The 16,647-nt window shown below is 38.2% G+C and overlaps 1 protein-coding gene across 1 annotated transcript in view; it reads right to left on the bottom strand.

The window, feature by feature from the left end:
• The window catches only part of DLGAP3 (DLG associated protein 3), a 2,055,905-nt gene that overhangs the window by 335,117 nt on the left and 1,704,141 nt on the right, over nt 1-16,647 (bottom strand). The window contains exon 8 of the mRNA XM_044059263.1: nt 16,020-16,111. Within this exon, the coding sequence (XP_043915198.1) occupies nt 16,020-16,111 (92 nt within the window). The remainder of the gene's footprint in view (nt 1-16,019; nt 16,112-16,647) is intronic.

Here is a 16,647-nt window from a genome sequence, read left to right on the forward strand (position 1 = left end):
AACTAATATAGATCCATATTATTAGCAGTGAGGTAATTAGGCTGTTAAGGCTTTCTACAGATGTCAGTATTTATTTACAAGAGTTGGCCCTTTTGGAATACTTAGACAGAGACTTTATGGTAAGCACAGAATTGATAAGAATTATGTTAAAGTTAACATACAAAGACAATCTTAGCACAGACATATCTTGAGTGACTATGACAATTATGTAGTTTATACTATTCATGTGATTAGCAAACATAATGATCACTATTCATTCTATATACTTTATAATGCTGACAACAGTTTCACCAAAATCATTATTAGAAATAACTGAAAGATCATTAGGGAGCATAATGAAGTCTATTTGGTGGAGAGTCAGTACCACATATTTATAAGCAGGAAAAATATCTGAAGTGTTTATAGCAGAGGAATGATTTTCAGGTTGAACAGGTCACAAAAAAATTTTGGGGAACATTCTGGTGGGGATGTTGCAGATGATGCTGTTTAACTGGGTTTACATCACATCATCGAAGACTGCAAACATCGAAGCAGAAAACATCGAACTGAAGACATCAAAACAGCAAAACATCGAAATGCTGTAAATGGGAATACCCAACAGGGACATGAAATATGAAGGGTGTAGGCAGGAGGGCAAGCCTTCCTGCATCCCCCACACCCCCGCTACTTAAATATACCAATTCCGAGATTGCACTACAGTGTAGGAAACAGAAATCTTCTGTTTCCACACTGTAGTGCACTGAAGTGTGATCTCTGAAGTGGTATATTTAAGTGGCAGGGGGTGTGGGGGGTGAAGAGGGTCTTTCCCCCTTGCATGGAGCAATTTTTTTTGACCTACACTCCACAAGTGTGTTTTTCCCTCATTTCGATGTTCCCAGTTCGATGTCTTCAGTTCGATGTTTTGCGCTTCGATGTTTGCAGTCTTTGATAATGTGATATACACCCGTTTAATTAATGTGGGCACTTAAGTAAATGAAACATTTGGCCCAGATGCATATTATGATGGTAACTCTTAAAGTATGCCATATTTATTATTTGATTTTTATTTGCAATTTGTTTACAGGGAAAGTTCATTGGGCCTAGAATGAGTCCATTTTCAATGGAGGCCCATGGAGAAAAGCTCCAAAATACAATTGTCAATAAAATCACAGTATATTCCAATGCAGTTGTACAATATAAATCAACAGAATGTCAATATACAGTTTACAATAAAAATCAGCAATAAGACAATTCTAAAATGATGTCATGATAAAGAGTCAAAAAGTTTGAAATTTAAACATTTATGATAATAAAATACAAGGCAACATCAAAGTGGATGAGGAAAACTTTGAGAGGAGTATTGTTGTGGAGTATTCTTAGGTCATAGACAAATAACAACAGCACTTGATAAAGGAAACATGAGCTGGAGTATAGTTTTATAGGGAAATAATAGAGAATGTGTGTCACGTGGGATGGGATCAGGAGCATTCCCAGCGAGAAGAGACGTGAGAGTGGAGAAGGTTCTTAAAGGAGGAGAGATTATGGGTGGTATGAACTTGTGGGGGAAGGGAATTCCATAGTTGTGCTAGTGAGAAAGATAATAGAAGTGTCCCTGGAGTTTGTGTGGGCTTGTGCACTTCCAAGAGTTTCTGGTTGCTGGACCTAAGTAGTCTACTGGGCTGGTGTATTTGGAGAGTGGAAGAGAGTGAGGGACAATTTGAAGGTTGGAAGATGAGTTTATGGGCAGTGGAGAGTTGTATATAGGAAAGATAGTTTGGGAGTTCCAACCAGTTCAAGGAGTGGAAAGCTTTGCATTGGTGGGAGGAGTATTTGGATCCAGTAGCAAACTTAGCAAGTTTGTTGTAATAGGAAGCTAGCTTGAACTTTAGGGAGGATTGAAGACTGGTAAGAAGCGGGGCACTGTACAGAAGGGAGGGGAGGAGATAGGTAGTAGACAGGGTATGTTTGGTTGAAGGGGTAAGATAGCAATTGTGGTGATAAAGCATACACAGTTTTTGATGAGTTTTCCTAATATTAGTTTGTATGTGGATGTCAAATTTTAATTGGTCATCAATGAGTATCCTAGAAGTTTAGAGTGGGGAACTATTTCAAGTGGGTTGAGTTTTGGCTCATTGTTGAGAAAGAGTTCTATCAATTTTGGAAGCTTTAGAAGGGGTAAATAACATGATCTTAGTTTATGAAGGGTTGAGAGCAAGGATCCAGGACTCAGTGCAGGAAAAAGCTTCTTGAGTCAGTTTCATTAGTGTAGGAAGGGTTTTGGTGGAACAGTTAATCATGGAATCATCGGTGTACTGGACCAGTTTACCTTTAGGGATGCAGCAATGGAAGTCGTTAATGAAGATGGTGAACAGTAATGGGCCTAATATAGAGCCTTGTGGGACATCTGTGATAGTATGAAGGAAGGAAGAGGTTGAATTTTTCCATTTGACGGCTTGCTGGTGGTTTGCAAGGTAACTGGAAAATCAATTGATGGAGGATGAGGAGAGATTCAGATAGGATAGCTTGGATAGGAGAAGTTTATGTGAAACTGTATCAAAGGCTTTGGATAAATCTAGGAGGAGGGTTGATACAATGTTGTTGGAGTCAATTGCGTGGTTGATGGTTTCAATGAAGGAAAGGAGGGCTGTAGTTGTGCTATCCCCATGTGGTGTTGGGGTAAGTAGTTGATTGTCTAGTAGAAAAGGTAGGAGTTACAGGTGGATACATTTTTCAAGAATTTTAGAGATGGGGGATAGGATGGTTATTGGACAGAAATTAGAAATTTCTGTATTGTTGCCCCCCTTGTTGAGGGGAATAATGAAGGCTTTTTTTCCAGAGGAGAGGTACATAAACTTCCTGAATGGAATGGTTTATTAGGATTGAGATAGGTAGAGTTATGCCATCGGCAGCTAGCTTAAGGAAAATAGAGGGAAGCTCATCTGGGGCATTTGAGCATGGTTTTAATTTTTGAAGGAGTTTTTTTATGGTAGCAGTGGGAATAGGTTTGAATAAGAAGGGAGGGTGCTGAATAGGGTTAGAATTAGAATGGGTTGGGATTGATGGGGGAGATGGGGCTTTGCCTGAAATATTATTAGGGAAGGTTGTGGTAAGTTTAGCTATTGAGTCAATAAAGAATGAGTTAATCTGCGTAGCTAAGGAGAGATCAGAAGAAGTAGGATCAGGGCAAGGACTGTCTTTTTTACCAGGATGAAGCAGGTTAGAGATGCTGCTCCAGAACTTTTTAGGGTTGATTTATTATTATTTTGTAATTTTTGAGTAATAGGTTTTTCGGTCCATGACAATTTTTTTTTTTTTTACTCTGTTTAGGAGTTGTCTGTAGTCGGCCAAGTTATTGGGAGTCTTATGTTTTTGGTACAGTTTCCATGATTTATTACGAAGATGCATGAGGGAGACTGTCTCTTTGGTTAGCCATGGGGCAGTTTTGGCTTTGACCCTTTTAGACCTAAGGGGAGCAAAGCTGTTGAGCAGGTTAAGGAATTCAGAATTGAAGTAGGAGACAGCATCATCAAGCGAGAGGGTTTTTAAAGGGTTCCAGTTGTTATGTTTTAAGGTGTTAGAGAAGGTTTGAGTATTGACATTTTTGAGGGAATGGGCTATGATAAAGTTATGGTGTGACTGGAGAGAAAGAGGTGTATGTTGTGCAAAGGCAGGGAAATGGTCACTAAGTGGGTCAGGTATGGTACCTCTATCAGAGATACTATGGGGGTGGGAAACTAGTATCAAGTCTAGAACACTTCATGAGATAGTATCTTTAGCAGGTCTAGTTGGAGAATTGATTAGTTGGGTAAATTTATACAGATTTATATTTTGTGAGGCTGCAGGAGAGTTTACAGAAGACTAGTTAATATTAGTGTCACCAAGGAGTATTGTCATTCTGTATGTTAGTTGAGATCCAAGAAAGAATATCCTCAAGAATGGGGATATGGTTTCCTGGGGGAATTTAAAGGGCAACTATACATATGCTTTTGTTGTTATTTATATTTAGAAGGGCCAGGGTTAGTTCAGCTGTAGAAAACTGGGGTATGGGCTTTTTATAGGCACTAACCATTAGGGAGGAAGAGTAGACTAGGGCTACTCCACCACCTTTCTTTTTGATTCTGTCATTTCTTATAGTTCTAAAATTGGGTGGAGTAATTTCTGTATCCTTAATGTGAGGCTTTAGCCATGTTTCTGAGGTAGCTAAACTGTCTGGTTTGTTGTAGGTGAGCCAGGCATGAAAGTTGCATAAACTTTGGGCATTTACTGTAGCGAATAAGACAGACTTGTTTGGAAAGGAGGAGGATGGAGAGGGTAAGCTAGTATTCTGGCTGGGTGAGGGCCCAGGGTTTGGGTGAATGTCACCAGAGAGGAGGAGAGAGATCAGTTGGAATAGGGGGGAAGACAGTTGTTTCAAGAATTTGGAGTTGGGATTAAGGGGGGTGAAACAATGATGGTTTGGGGTGCGAGGGATGGAGACAGTTTTAGATATGGTAGGGATACGTTTTCTGTTTAATAAATAAGTGTCATTAAGATAGAAGAGGTGAGGAGAGATATGAGTTGAGAGGACTGATTCAAATCTGAAGAAAATGGAGGTTGCATGTAAGGGGGGAGTGACAAATGTGAGTAAGTGGGGTTAGATAATGAAAGTAAGTGAGGAGTAGGGGGAGGTATATGATGATTAAAGCTAATGAGGTTTTGATTAGCATTTCTTGTTTAGAGGTTGTATGGCTGTGTTTTGGAAGAGTGGGAGGAGATGGTAAAAGCAAACAGAGTTAGTAGTTAGAGGTGGGAGGAGATTGGTGTAGAGGAGATGTTAGATTAGAGAAGGAGGTATGAGATAGGACAGGTGAGTAAGGGTGGTGGTTGCTTGTGATAGGGTAATTTAGTGATGGGAGTAGTTATATGGCTATAAGGGCAGAGTCAAGAAGGAGTAATGAGGAGGAGGAGAAGTTCAGAAACCAATCAGTGGCACAGACATTTTGTTTTTTTCCTTTTGCACCTAGGGCTACTAGAAAAAACAAAGGTAAGTATATTTTAATTTGGAATATGGTCACAGTTAGAAACTCTATCTGAGAGCTAGCAAGTAAATAGAAGTATATTGAGAACAGTGCCAAGTCCCTGGAGCTAATATTGAGGTTTACTTCTCTTTTTGTTTAGTACCCGCGGTGGTGGTGCTGCGGTAGCGATGTCGCCTCACAGTTAGACGTTGCCCATTCGATTCTCAGTTAGAGCGTCTTCTGTGTGGCGACATGCATGAATGGGCGTTCCTTCACTGAAGGTTGTGTGTTAGGCCCGGCAAGCCAGTATGTAAAAATCTACTGCCAATCATTAGCGGACCGGAGTTCAGCTGTGGCGACCCCTAACCGGGAAAAGCCGAAACAAACAAACAAACAAACTTCTCTTTTTGTTTAATTTTACATAGAATGGAAAAAGTACGGATTATGTGGTAGATACTGACACCTAGTGGCAATCCTGACTACAGAAAATATTCACATTCACTAGGGAGAAAGCAGGTTAGGGAGTACGTCCGAGGGAGACTGCTGGTATGCTCGCCAAAGGTAATAAAGGACTATGTATCTAACATAAGAGAAACTATGCAGGATTTATTAAATATTTAAAAAACATTACAGAAAAATGGCACACATACATGCCATTTTTCAGAGTGAACAGGCAGATGGGATACAGTAATTTGCCAGTCCAGGAGTTCTTCCATGGGCAAGTTGGGGGAGGCACCTGAAATAGAGAGAGACGGGCAAGCTGTAAGACAAAAAAACAAACAGAGACAAAAATTAGCATTAGGCCTTTAGGGTAGCTGAGAGGAGAGAAATGAAAAATAGGACAAGTAGGGTACACAATGTCGCAGTTATAATCAGTTATCAGAAACAATGCAGCCACCTGTGTCACCTGAGAGGCATTTTACACTGGTAAGCTATCTTGTAAGCTGACAGAGTGGATTTATGAATATTCCTAACAGTTAAACATAGATTTTCTAGAATCAATGCATATAGGCATTCTTTGGAGTGCGAAGATTACATTTTTTGTTGTGAATAACATTCATTATGATAGAAGAGGAAAGGACTGAGTCAGTGTGCTGGAGAGAAAGGAGATGGAGCTACTTTTAACTGTAAAAGCTATAGTATGCAATGTGCCATACCTCATAAACCACATAACCTCTCCCCAAGCATGACTTCAGTTTTGTTATTTTTGTGTTTAGTTATTTGTGAATTTAGATATTTTTGAGTTTAAACCTTTTTTGCCAACATCAGGTGTTTAGATAGCGTGCTCAGATAATTTTAAGTATACAAATAAGTATAAATTATTTAATATATAGTAAAACATGTTGTAACAAATACGTATATAATATTTAAAATGTAGTAAAACATGTAGCAGTTTTTGCCTACAAGTTGCCATGGCAAAATAAGGAAAGAAATATATAACTTATGTAAGATGCTTCTCATACTACACATGCATGCAGTGATGACTACCTTGACAAAAACGTTACTGAACTGTTTGTTTAAAAAAGCCCAGGCTAAAAGCTTAGTTTTCTATTGTGACTCAGAGCAGCCCTTCTGTCTATGAGGACAGACTGAGCTTTGGGGAGTTGAGTCTACACTGCCGGTATGCACAGTGAGTTTTTTTTCTGCAGTGATCTAAAGTACAGAAAGTCTGTATTCTATTTCTTCTCGGCCATTGCCAAAACATTTACCCCACAACAGCTTTCTCTCCAACACACACAGTCACCCAATAATATTAATTTTTAACATATACTGAGTACTACCTTACATTCTGCCTTAGGGGGATACCATTCAAAGATACCAAAGACCAGAGAAATGAAATGCTGCTACTGGTTTTAAGTTCAATAAACTTCATCCCACCTTTCTAAGAATGTTAAGACTCTTATATTTCTATATCCCCATATATATATATATATATATATATATATATATATATATATAATTTGTCCTTAACCTCAGGTATACTTCCCACACTGTTTAAACACGCTCCTGTAATCTAGTAATCAAACATGAAAAGTCTAAAGGATTACAAAGATTATAGACCAATCTCTGACCTTTGCCCCTTAACAAAAATCTTTTGAAAAAAACTCCTCTACAAACAAGTCTGTGATGATATCAACAAATATGGGTTGCTGTGTGATGCTAGGTATGGATTCTGCAGTGCCTTTAGCACAGTGACAACTCTCTACAAATCAAAGAAAAAGATATACTGAAATATGACTCACAGTTTGCTAGCTGATGTGCTCTTTATGGATATACCAAGGGCATTTGAAACTGTAATTCATAACTTTTCTACTCAAACTTGGGAAATTCAGCTTTGGGGAAAAAACTCTGAACTTCTTTCAACATTATTTTAAGGACAAAGTCATTCATATGTACTTCAGTCAGATCTTCTTTGAGATAGTATCAGTAAATATTGATGTGCCTCAACACTCGCTGCTTGGTCAACTAGTCTTTTCTTTATTCATAAAGGATATAAAATATAATGTTCCCTCCATGACTATAACCCTTTACACAGATATATCCACTATTGCTTTACAACACTATACTGTTGGACCCTTACTAATAATCTCCTTGTCAGTTCTAAAAAGTATAGCATTATGCAATGTGCCCTGCCTCATAAAGTATATAACCTTTCCCCAGTTCTGCGTACTCCTAACAGGTACATAAGCACATAATTTTATCCATCTTGAGACATTTAACTTGTTGTCAGTTCAAGGTAGGGACACACCTCTTTCCAGCTCATCCATAATGTCAATGAGATAATACCCCCCACTTAAATCAAAACTGCAGATTAGAAACTGCAGTTATAATCTCAGAGAAAGTCAGGATGAAGTCATAACCCAAGTCAGATCCATAATTAAAACTAACATAGGTTAAAAAGCCATATCCAGACTTGGAGCAGCTGTCTTGAACCATTTATCCTCAGAGATAAGAAAGGAGTAGACACTGAAATCATTTAAAATGAAACTTAAGGAGAATGTATTCAATAAATAGATATGCGGCTGCTTTCAAGGGAATTTATGAAAACTTAATACTTTATAAGTGTCTTTCATGCATATATACTCTGTATTCATATTATCTGCACAGATTTGTTACTTTGAGAAAGCATTTGTCTCTGTGTTCTGTTTGTATATGTCTAAAATTTAGGCAGATTTTGTCATCCTCACTGGAAATTGCAATCTCTGTTTGCACTGGTTCTCTTACAAATGCTGTTGAAACTTGCAGCATCTGCATGTGTTGTTCTCTTGTAAATGTTCTTAATTATTGAATATTTTGTTTTCTATGTTTTTTTTTCCTCCAGAATATCCAGGAAGTGGCTGACAGGGACAAACAGACAAGTCCACTTACCCAGTTAACAAACATAAATAAGTAAATAATTAAAACTAATTAATTAATGAAAATGAATCAATAAAGAACATTCTTACAGTGGTATGCATTTTATTTATTGATTTACTTATTTATTTATTTGTGTTGGTTAAAAACCTGAGCCTCTTTGTTTTTACATTTGCATGACAATAAAGCTGCTTTGCTTTTCCCAGTATAATGGATGTTATATGGTGGGTAACAGGAGACAGAGTGGGGAGGGGAACAAATCTTAGTGAAGCAAAGATTTAACGTTTATCAGCTAATTTGAAAATGTACTATTTTCATCTCTCACAAATACCATAGTTCACCAACCAGTTGCATGATCCAGCAAAGACATAGGATATGGATGCTGCAGCTGCACATGAATGGAGGAAAATCATTATTCTCACAGTCCTTCCTGAAATGGATGCATACAATGATCCAAGGAGACATTTGCACAGATGTGTTATAGACCAGGATTGAAATGTTCATAGTGGCCTATGTTCGGGAAAGAGTGGAAGTATATCATATCTATACAGAGTGAAATACAGTTGTGTAAGAAAAACGTAACATAGCAGTAAATGTTCAAATGATTACTGCTGCAGTAGCCTTAGTTGTATGGGTTATATCCTGCAAAGGATATAACAGCTGGCCAGTTTCCAAATCTTTAAGGCACCTTACACTTGCCAAAACTGTCAGGCAGTTCAAGCTGAGCTGACTAAAAGGCAAGTTTGGGTGTGTAGTCCTTCATTGCTTTCCTGCCAGTAAATAGAGGGAGGCTGAGCCCTAAAAGGACTAAACTAGGAACAATAAAAAATAAATGACCATACCCAGGCATAAAATACACACCAAATACAAGAAGGATGGCGGGAGGGAGTGGCTAGTACAGCAGTGATCATTCAAACATCTCCTGTTAAGTCATGTTGACTTACACAGCAGTACTATGTTCACGATGCTGATGACTGCTGCAGTAGTTTTAGCTATCTGGGTAGATTACCCCAGCTTACTACATTTGGGAGGTGGAAGGAGAAGAGTCAAGGACCCCCTGAAAAATAGTCCTAGCAAAGCTTGATCTGGACCTAGCGAAGGAATCAAGTTTATAGTGCTTTGTAAATGTATGTACAGAGGACCAAGATGCAACTTCTAGAATACTTCTAGGATCCAACCCTTTCCAGAAAGGCATAGATGAAGCCAATGCCTTGGTAGAGTGGGTCTCCACCCTCCCTGGAATATTTTTGTTATGATGAGTATAACAAAAGATAATAAACATTAGATAACCATTTGGAAATGGTCTCTTTTGACACGGGTTGTCCCTTCTTACCTTCACAAATATCTGAAAGATTTAGTTCTGTCAAGATAATAAATGAGTAGTCTCTGGACATCCAAGGTATGGAGTATCATTTCTCCTTCATTTTTCAGTTTGGGAAAAAAATGGTGAGATAGACAGTTTGGCTTAAAGTAAACTTGGATACCACTTTATGCATAAAAGAAGGATTAGTTCTCACAGAAACCCTGTCCCTATGGAAAATAAGATAGGACTGACTCACCATAAGACCATACAACTGAGATACCCTTCTTATATAGTTCATAGCAATCAGTAAAACTGCTTTCCATATTTAGAACCTCAAAAAAACCTGGTCAAGTTGTTCAAATGGAGCACGTTAGCTTCTCTAACACAAAATTATGATCTCAAGGAGGTGCCACTGGTTTTCTTGTTAGCCTTTTATGCAAAACCCCTTTCAGGAACATTTTACATGAAACTGCATTGAAAAAGCAGGATCCATGGGCAGACATGCTGAAATGGCCTATATATGAACCTTGAAAGAGGAATAAGAAAGGTCATAGGATAGTAGTTCACACAAATGTTACAGAGCCAGAGAACAACTAGCCCTGAATGGGTGATGGCTATGTTGTTGGCACCAACTAGAAAACCTTTTCCATTTGCTAATATATGATTTTCTATTAGCAGGCTTTCTTCCCTCCATTAGTACCTGCTGCATGCACTCATTACACAGGTGCCTAAAAAGAATTAAGTCCCTATCATCCAGGCAGTCAAGTGAAGTTGATTGATGTCAGAAGGTATCAGACACCCTGTTCTTGTGTGAGTAGACACAGTTTTTGCAGAAACATGTGGTAATAGCACCTGGCCATTTCCAAAAGAAGGGAGAACAGCGTCTGCCTGGGCCAGAAGGGATTCACCACAATGATACTGGGGATTCCTTATGATCTTTACAAGTGCCCTGGATATTAATGGAAAGGGTAGAAAAGCATACAGGAGCATTCCTGTCCATGGAAAGAAAAGAAAAGGCACCTGTCTTCCAATACTCCTCACATGGAGTCCTGAAACGGAATCTTGTTAGTTGACTGTTCAGAGAGGAGGCAAAGAGGAATTCCCCACAGATGGATCAAGTCTTAGAAGACACCCTGATCGCATTCAAGTTTGTGAAGGTCTGCCCTGGTCCTGCTCAGCTTGCCTGACACACAATTTTGCCCTAAAGAAATGCAGGATGCCTGTAGAGTGAGATTGTGCTGCTCTAGCCCAAGCTAACATGACTAGTCTACAAAGGAAGGGCAGCCTGGTTCCCCTTGCTTGTTGATGTACCACATGCCTGCAGTATTAGCAGTAACAACCTGAAGAAGTCCCAGGGACCAAAGATGGTTCAGAGAGTTGAGTGCCTTGATCAGAGCAAGCATATGCTTAATATTTATGTGCTTATATCAGTCACTGGTGTCCCATACCCCCCTGTACTTTTATCCCCCCTGAAACTGCTCCTCAAGCAAAGTCTGAAGTGTCTTTGGTAACTGACTGCTTTGGAGGAGGGAGGGAGGAGTAGAGACCTGGTTAGACATAGATCTGGATAAAGATCTGATTTTCCTGTAGAAGAAAGCTCTTTGAACTGAGGTGTCTTGATATTCCAGAAGCACAATCCTGTGTAAAGGAGTCAATAAAGACTTTTGAATGCTTTCTTGGAATCCCAGCTTGTGTAAGAGATATCTCACTGAAAAAGTGAGATTTCTGACACTTTGAAAAGACTCTGCAAAGATAACGAAGTTGTCCAGATTTGGTAAAATATGGATGCTTTGTAGTTTGCAATGAGCTATAATTGGAGCTAGACACTTTGAGAACACTCTTGGTGCAGTGGATAGTCCAAAGGGTGAGTCAGAAAACTAATAACCTGATCCAGACTAAAAAAACATTATGAAATGTCTGCAATCTAGATGAATAGGGATGTGGTGAAAAGCATCTTTTAAGTCTAGTGTTACTAGGAAAAAGATAATACTTTGAGAAGTGACGTCATTATGAATAGAGGCAATATCACAAACAGATTTAGGAAAGAAAGTTCCAGAACTGGTCTTCTAGCATTTTCTTTTTTTGGCACTAAAAACATCCTTGAATAAAAATCCTTCCTCACCCAAGAAGGAGGAATTGGTTCTTTCACTCCTTGTGACTACATGTAATGAAGAACCAGTGGAAACAAGAGTCTGATCTGGAGGATGAGGAATGATGCCCTAGAAAGAAGGAATTTCCTCCCACTGCCATCTGCAACTCTGATGAATGGTATTTAGAACACTATAAAACCATATGTTACCAAAGAGAAAAATGGAGATTCAGACGTTCTGGAAGAAAAAAGGGACTAGGGTGTGATGGGTTCACAAGGTCTCTCGAAGAGTCATTCAGACTTGTAGGACTGTCCTTGGTTTTGGAATGTTTGAGAAGTATTTATAAATCCCCTTGTCATTTCTTCTTAAATGTCTCTTTATCTGTATTTTATTGAGACTGTTTATTCTGTTACTTTTTTGCCAAAATTGAATGAGGAGATTTATTTATTTAACATTTGTTTACATTCCTCATACTTTTAAAACTTGTTAGAAAAACTTTAACATATGAGCCTGACAATTCAAAATTCTGAAAATTATAGCCACAAAAGTAGACACTTGTTCCCGTCCCTATCAATATTTTTCCCATCCTTATCAGAAAGAGTAGGATTGGAATTAACTAAGTGCTTAACAGCAGTGGGATCAACTAAAACTATAGCTGCTGGGTCAGGTGTGGAAATAGTGTATACAGATTTAAAAGATTGAGGAACTTTATACATCCTTATCTGGCTTTTTAGTGGCAACTGGCTATCAGGAAAATTGTAGGCAGTAACACACACATCCTCTAAGGCAGATACAACAGAAGGTGTGCTTGTAGTTTCTGGAAAAATCCTACTGTGACAACTCAATAGAATTTTCTGATGGAAGGAGAAACCTTAGTGTTCTCCAACTGAAAATACTGGCACATTTTAGCCACAGTCTCAGACAATGTGAAACCCCACAAGGTGAATCAGAAATAGAGCTCTCCTCTGGGTTTGAATCAAATATCTGAGGGAGAAAAATTTATTTGTCCCTGTATCTTCCTGTTCAGATTCAGAATCTTTAATCTCTTCAGGAAAAGAGGATTCCATTTCGTTCTTTTACCAGAAAATGCTTTACAAGAAGGATCAATAATTAAACCCTGAGCCAGACCTAGTAACATAATCCCATGCAATGAAAACTGAGGAGGAGGGAAGAGATACATGCTTGGTTTTTCTGCTTCTTTCTGACAGGCAAAATTGGACCATCTGTGTTACTAATGGCAGCAGCAGCTTCCCCAGGGATGGGCACAGCATTCTGACATAATAGGAAAACTTCCCTGTTCCCTATACCAGGACCAACAAGAGTGGCTTTTACTTGTCCATTGAGGAGTCTCCAATAGTCGCAGAGGATGTGGCTAATCCCCAGTCCATAGTAGCTGTAGGTGCTTTGCCAGAGAGATTCGAGGTAAAAGATGAGAGGTCTGAGGTGCAACAGATGGCCACAGCAGATCACACACCTGTGGCTGAGGCAAACTGCTAGCCTGCTGTGATCATTTTTGTCTTTTTGCGGCTGGATGATGGAGGGAGAGTGGGACTGGTAGTCTGCTCTATGGTAAAGCTGAAAATGGCGCCTTTTCATGGGGAAGACAAGCAGCAATTGCTGGTAAACACTACCAGTCCACAAAAGTTAATTTTTTGACAGAAAAGACACAGTATGAAGCACTTTAAAACACCATGTCAGCCCTGCAAAAGTAAAATAAACACAAGTTCTCCACAGAAAAATGTTTCTAGTTTCTTTACACCAATTTTAAACTACCAAAAAAGAAGTACTCAAAGTATGTTAGTTTCAAGACAGTCTAAGCACAACATTCTAAGTTTTAAAATAACTTTCCTGAAAATGACAGTAATGAACATCAGAAAAATTAAGAAAATGGAATATTTACCCCCAAAGGGAACTGATTTCCCTACAATGGAGAGCACAAGCTGACTGCCAATCCTGTAAAGCCTCAGGGAAGCATATTCTTTGGCTGCATTAAAGCTCTGAAGGGCACGGAAGGTGCCCTGATGTTCTGGAAGTTGGCTGGCTGCTACGTCCTTGGCAGGATATAACCCATGTAGCTAACGCTACTGCAGCAGTGACCCACATGATGAACATCATCATATACAAAATCACTCCACATTTGGTGTACTGGGACATAGAGGGAATCTGATGCTTGGAAAAGGACTGACTAATACTGTCAACACCACAAGCACAAAATGCAGTCTAGGGATAACAACTTGAGTGAGTTAAAACACAGAGGAATATGATGAACTATCCAATCAAAATCAATTTATTGTGTTTGAGACATGAATACCTTATTGTGTTTGAGACATGAATAGAAATAACTTCACCTCAGGATCAAAGCTTGAGAGATGCATTTCTTGGCATTCATTTAAACAATGAATAATAAAGGTAATGATCTGTGAGACATGGTTATAATTCTTTGTGGAAGATGGGGCTTTACCTGTTCCATGTACAGCTGTACACTTCTCTCTGCCACACTTTTTGTTTATGTGTGTCACTGTGAAACATGTAACAGCTTTCAAAGCTGTTTTACTATTAATCCCTAACACAAGACCTGATTTTACAAGTACGTAAGGGTGCTTAATGAGCCTATTTTTTCTGATATCAGAACATAATTACAGCACATCATGCAATGCAATAAAGTAACTGGGACTACAGTATTAAAGAGGTATCATCTGAATGAGCCCTGCTAAGTTAACAAAATGTACTCACAATCTTTAGCTGTCTTTTTTCATTTTAACTGCTATAGCACAGATTTCAGGTTACAACTGTTAGCAGCAGCAGTTAATATTTAAAATCATATTCAGATTCTTTCTATCATACATTATGCAACAAGACTCAATGGGACCATAAGGACTTTGCTGGATCTCACTTACTAATCCAGTACATGGTCACTCCTTAAAATTGTGCTGCATGCAATATGTAGTCATATCTGCATAATCCCATATTTTGGTTTTCTTCCTGTTGTCATAACCCCTTTTGATGCGGCCATCAAAAGTCTTGCTTTGGTTAATATAAAGAAGTTTTGTTTTAAACAGTCCTTAAAATTGTATATGCAGGGGACTGTCATGTTATACAATGAGATTTTACTCTATTGCCTGTAAGAAAAAACTGGTTATATCATTTTATGTCATCTTTGTTAAATGTTGTAGTGCTTGTCTTTCAACAGTGAACATAAATCATTCGCTGGCTTGTTTGTACCCCAAAATATGTTATCTTTCATATTATCTGTCTATGTATAAAACTTTTGATACAGCAAAATTAGTGAGCGGCTGTTTACTTAATGGTGTGAAATTATCAGTTCTTATAATCACATGTATTACAAATAAAGCTAATACTTTGTATGTTAGTGGGATTATAACATTTTAGATATAGAAGACACTGGGTTAATGACTAGCTGTATGCTATAATAATCTGAAAATAGCCCATGACATATGGCACAAGCTGACTGATGTTCATTCCCTCAGCCTATATTAGTTTATATTAAATTCTATTGACTCAGTGTCTCAAAGACTGACACATTAAATTATCACTGTTTCTCAAAGATGGAATACATTTTAAATCAGAATAATAAAGTGAAGGGGAACATGGGTTGCCCATTTCCCTGGTTTCCACTTGTTTGTGATTACATAAAGTTCTTAGTGATAATGTATGTTTATGCCACATACATGTACTTGAGTAAGTACTTTTCTATATTCAGAACCAAGCAGTTCCAAACAGTCAGAAGAGGAAGACTACTGAGCATGTGCAATCACTCCCATTATTTATTTATTTATATTTTAACCAAATATATAGCCCTAACCTACTCCAGTTAGTCCTGCATATTCAGTAGGCCTCTCCCAATATGAAGTCACTAGTATTCCTGCTAACCTCTCTTATTCTGGAATAGGTAGAACATTGTGTTTTACAGTTAATATTATTCTGGCCACAATCACATTGCAGAGGTTTAAATCTGAAATCACTGGATAGAAAATTTTTCAACAAAACATCAAGAATCACATCAAACTGATTTATTTGCATGAGGTGAACTATCCATTTTATCAGTTCTGAACATAACATTATGGGTAAAAAAGAATGTGCATATAGTGACACTGTTAATAACCTACCAACAGTGTTTCACTTTGCAGCGTCATTAAAAGAGAAGGTGTTTTGTGATGCCTCATTCTAGCAGCTTTTGTTTTTGTGTTTTACCTGCAGTTATCTTTCTGTGGTAACAGCTGTTTGCAGACTCTGCTCTAACAACTATAGGAGTACTTTATATAAATTATGGCTTACCATGTTCTGCTGACAAAGCCCATAAAACTGCTGAACCTTCTGTGACATAAGAAGCTGGGCACTGCCAACTGCACTTCGGATTTTCTCCAGGACTGTACGGGAAGAAGAAACACAGAAACATTGGCACTTAGGATGAGACTGTGGATACAGTTTTAATTAGTCAGCAAACTTATGACTCCAGCATTGTGTTGAGTAATATTCCTAGGACATATTTCAGTTTTAATTATGCAATAATTTAGCACTTTTGTATGACAGCCTAAAAATGAAATATAGTAATTACACATTTGATATTAACTGATTAAAGACAGGTGATATCCTGTTAACGCAAAAGCTTTCAAGTGAAGTCAGTTCTTGAACAGTTACTAGGCAACTGAAAAGCAGGTTTGTGAATCTTTCTCTAGCACAATGGTACTGGCAGCTTTCTACACTTTGCATCGTTTGGGGATTACATAACAAAGGTTCATGTTTCATTTTGCTTCTGAAAAATGCATTCCACATGGTTTATAATAGATTCAAATTAACTGATTTGGTTTAATGCACTAAGTTTGTGAGGTTACCTAAATTCCCATCAAAAACACAAATAGCTGGTCCTAAAATCATCTACTGCAACTGATCAAAAACAAAAAAA

Source organism: Protopterus annectens, chromosome 1.part2 (assembly GCF_019279795.1).
Source record: "Protopterus annectens isolate FY-2018-M chromosome 1.part2, PAN1.0, whole genome shotgun sequence".
Lineage (NCBI taxonomy): Eukaryota > Metazoa > Chordata > Ceratodontiformes > Protopteridae > Protopterus > Protopterus annectens.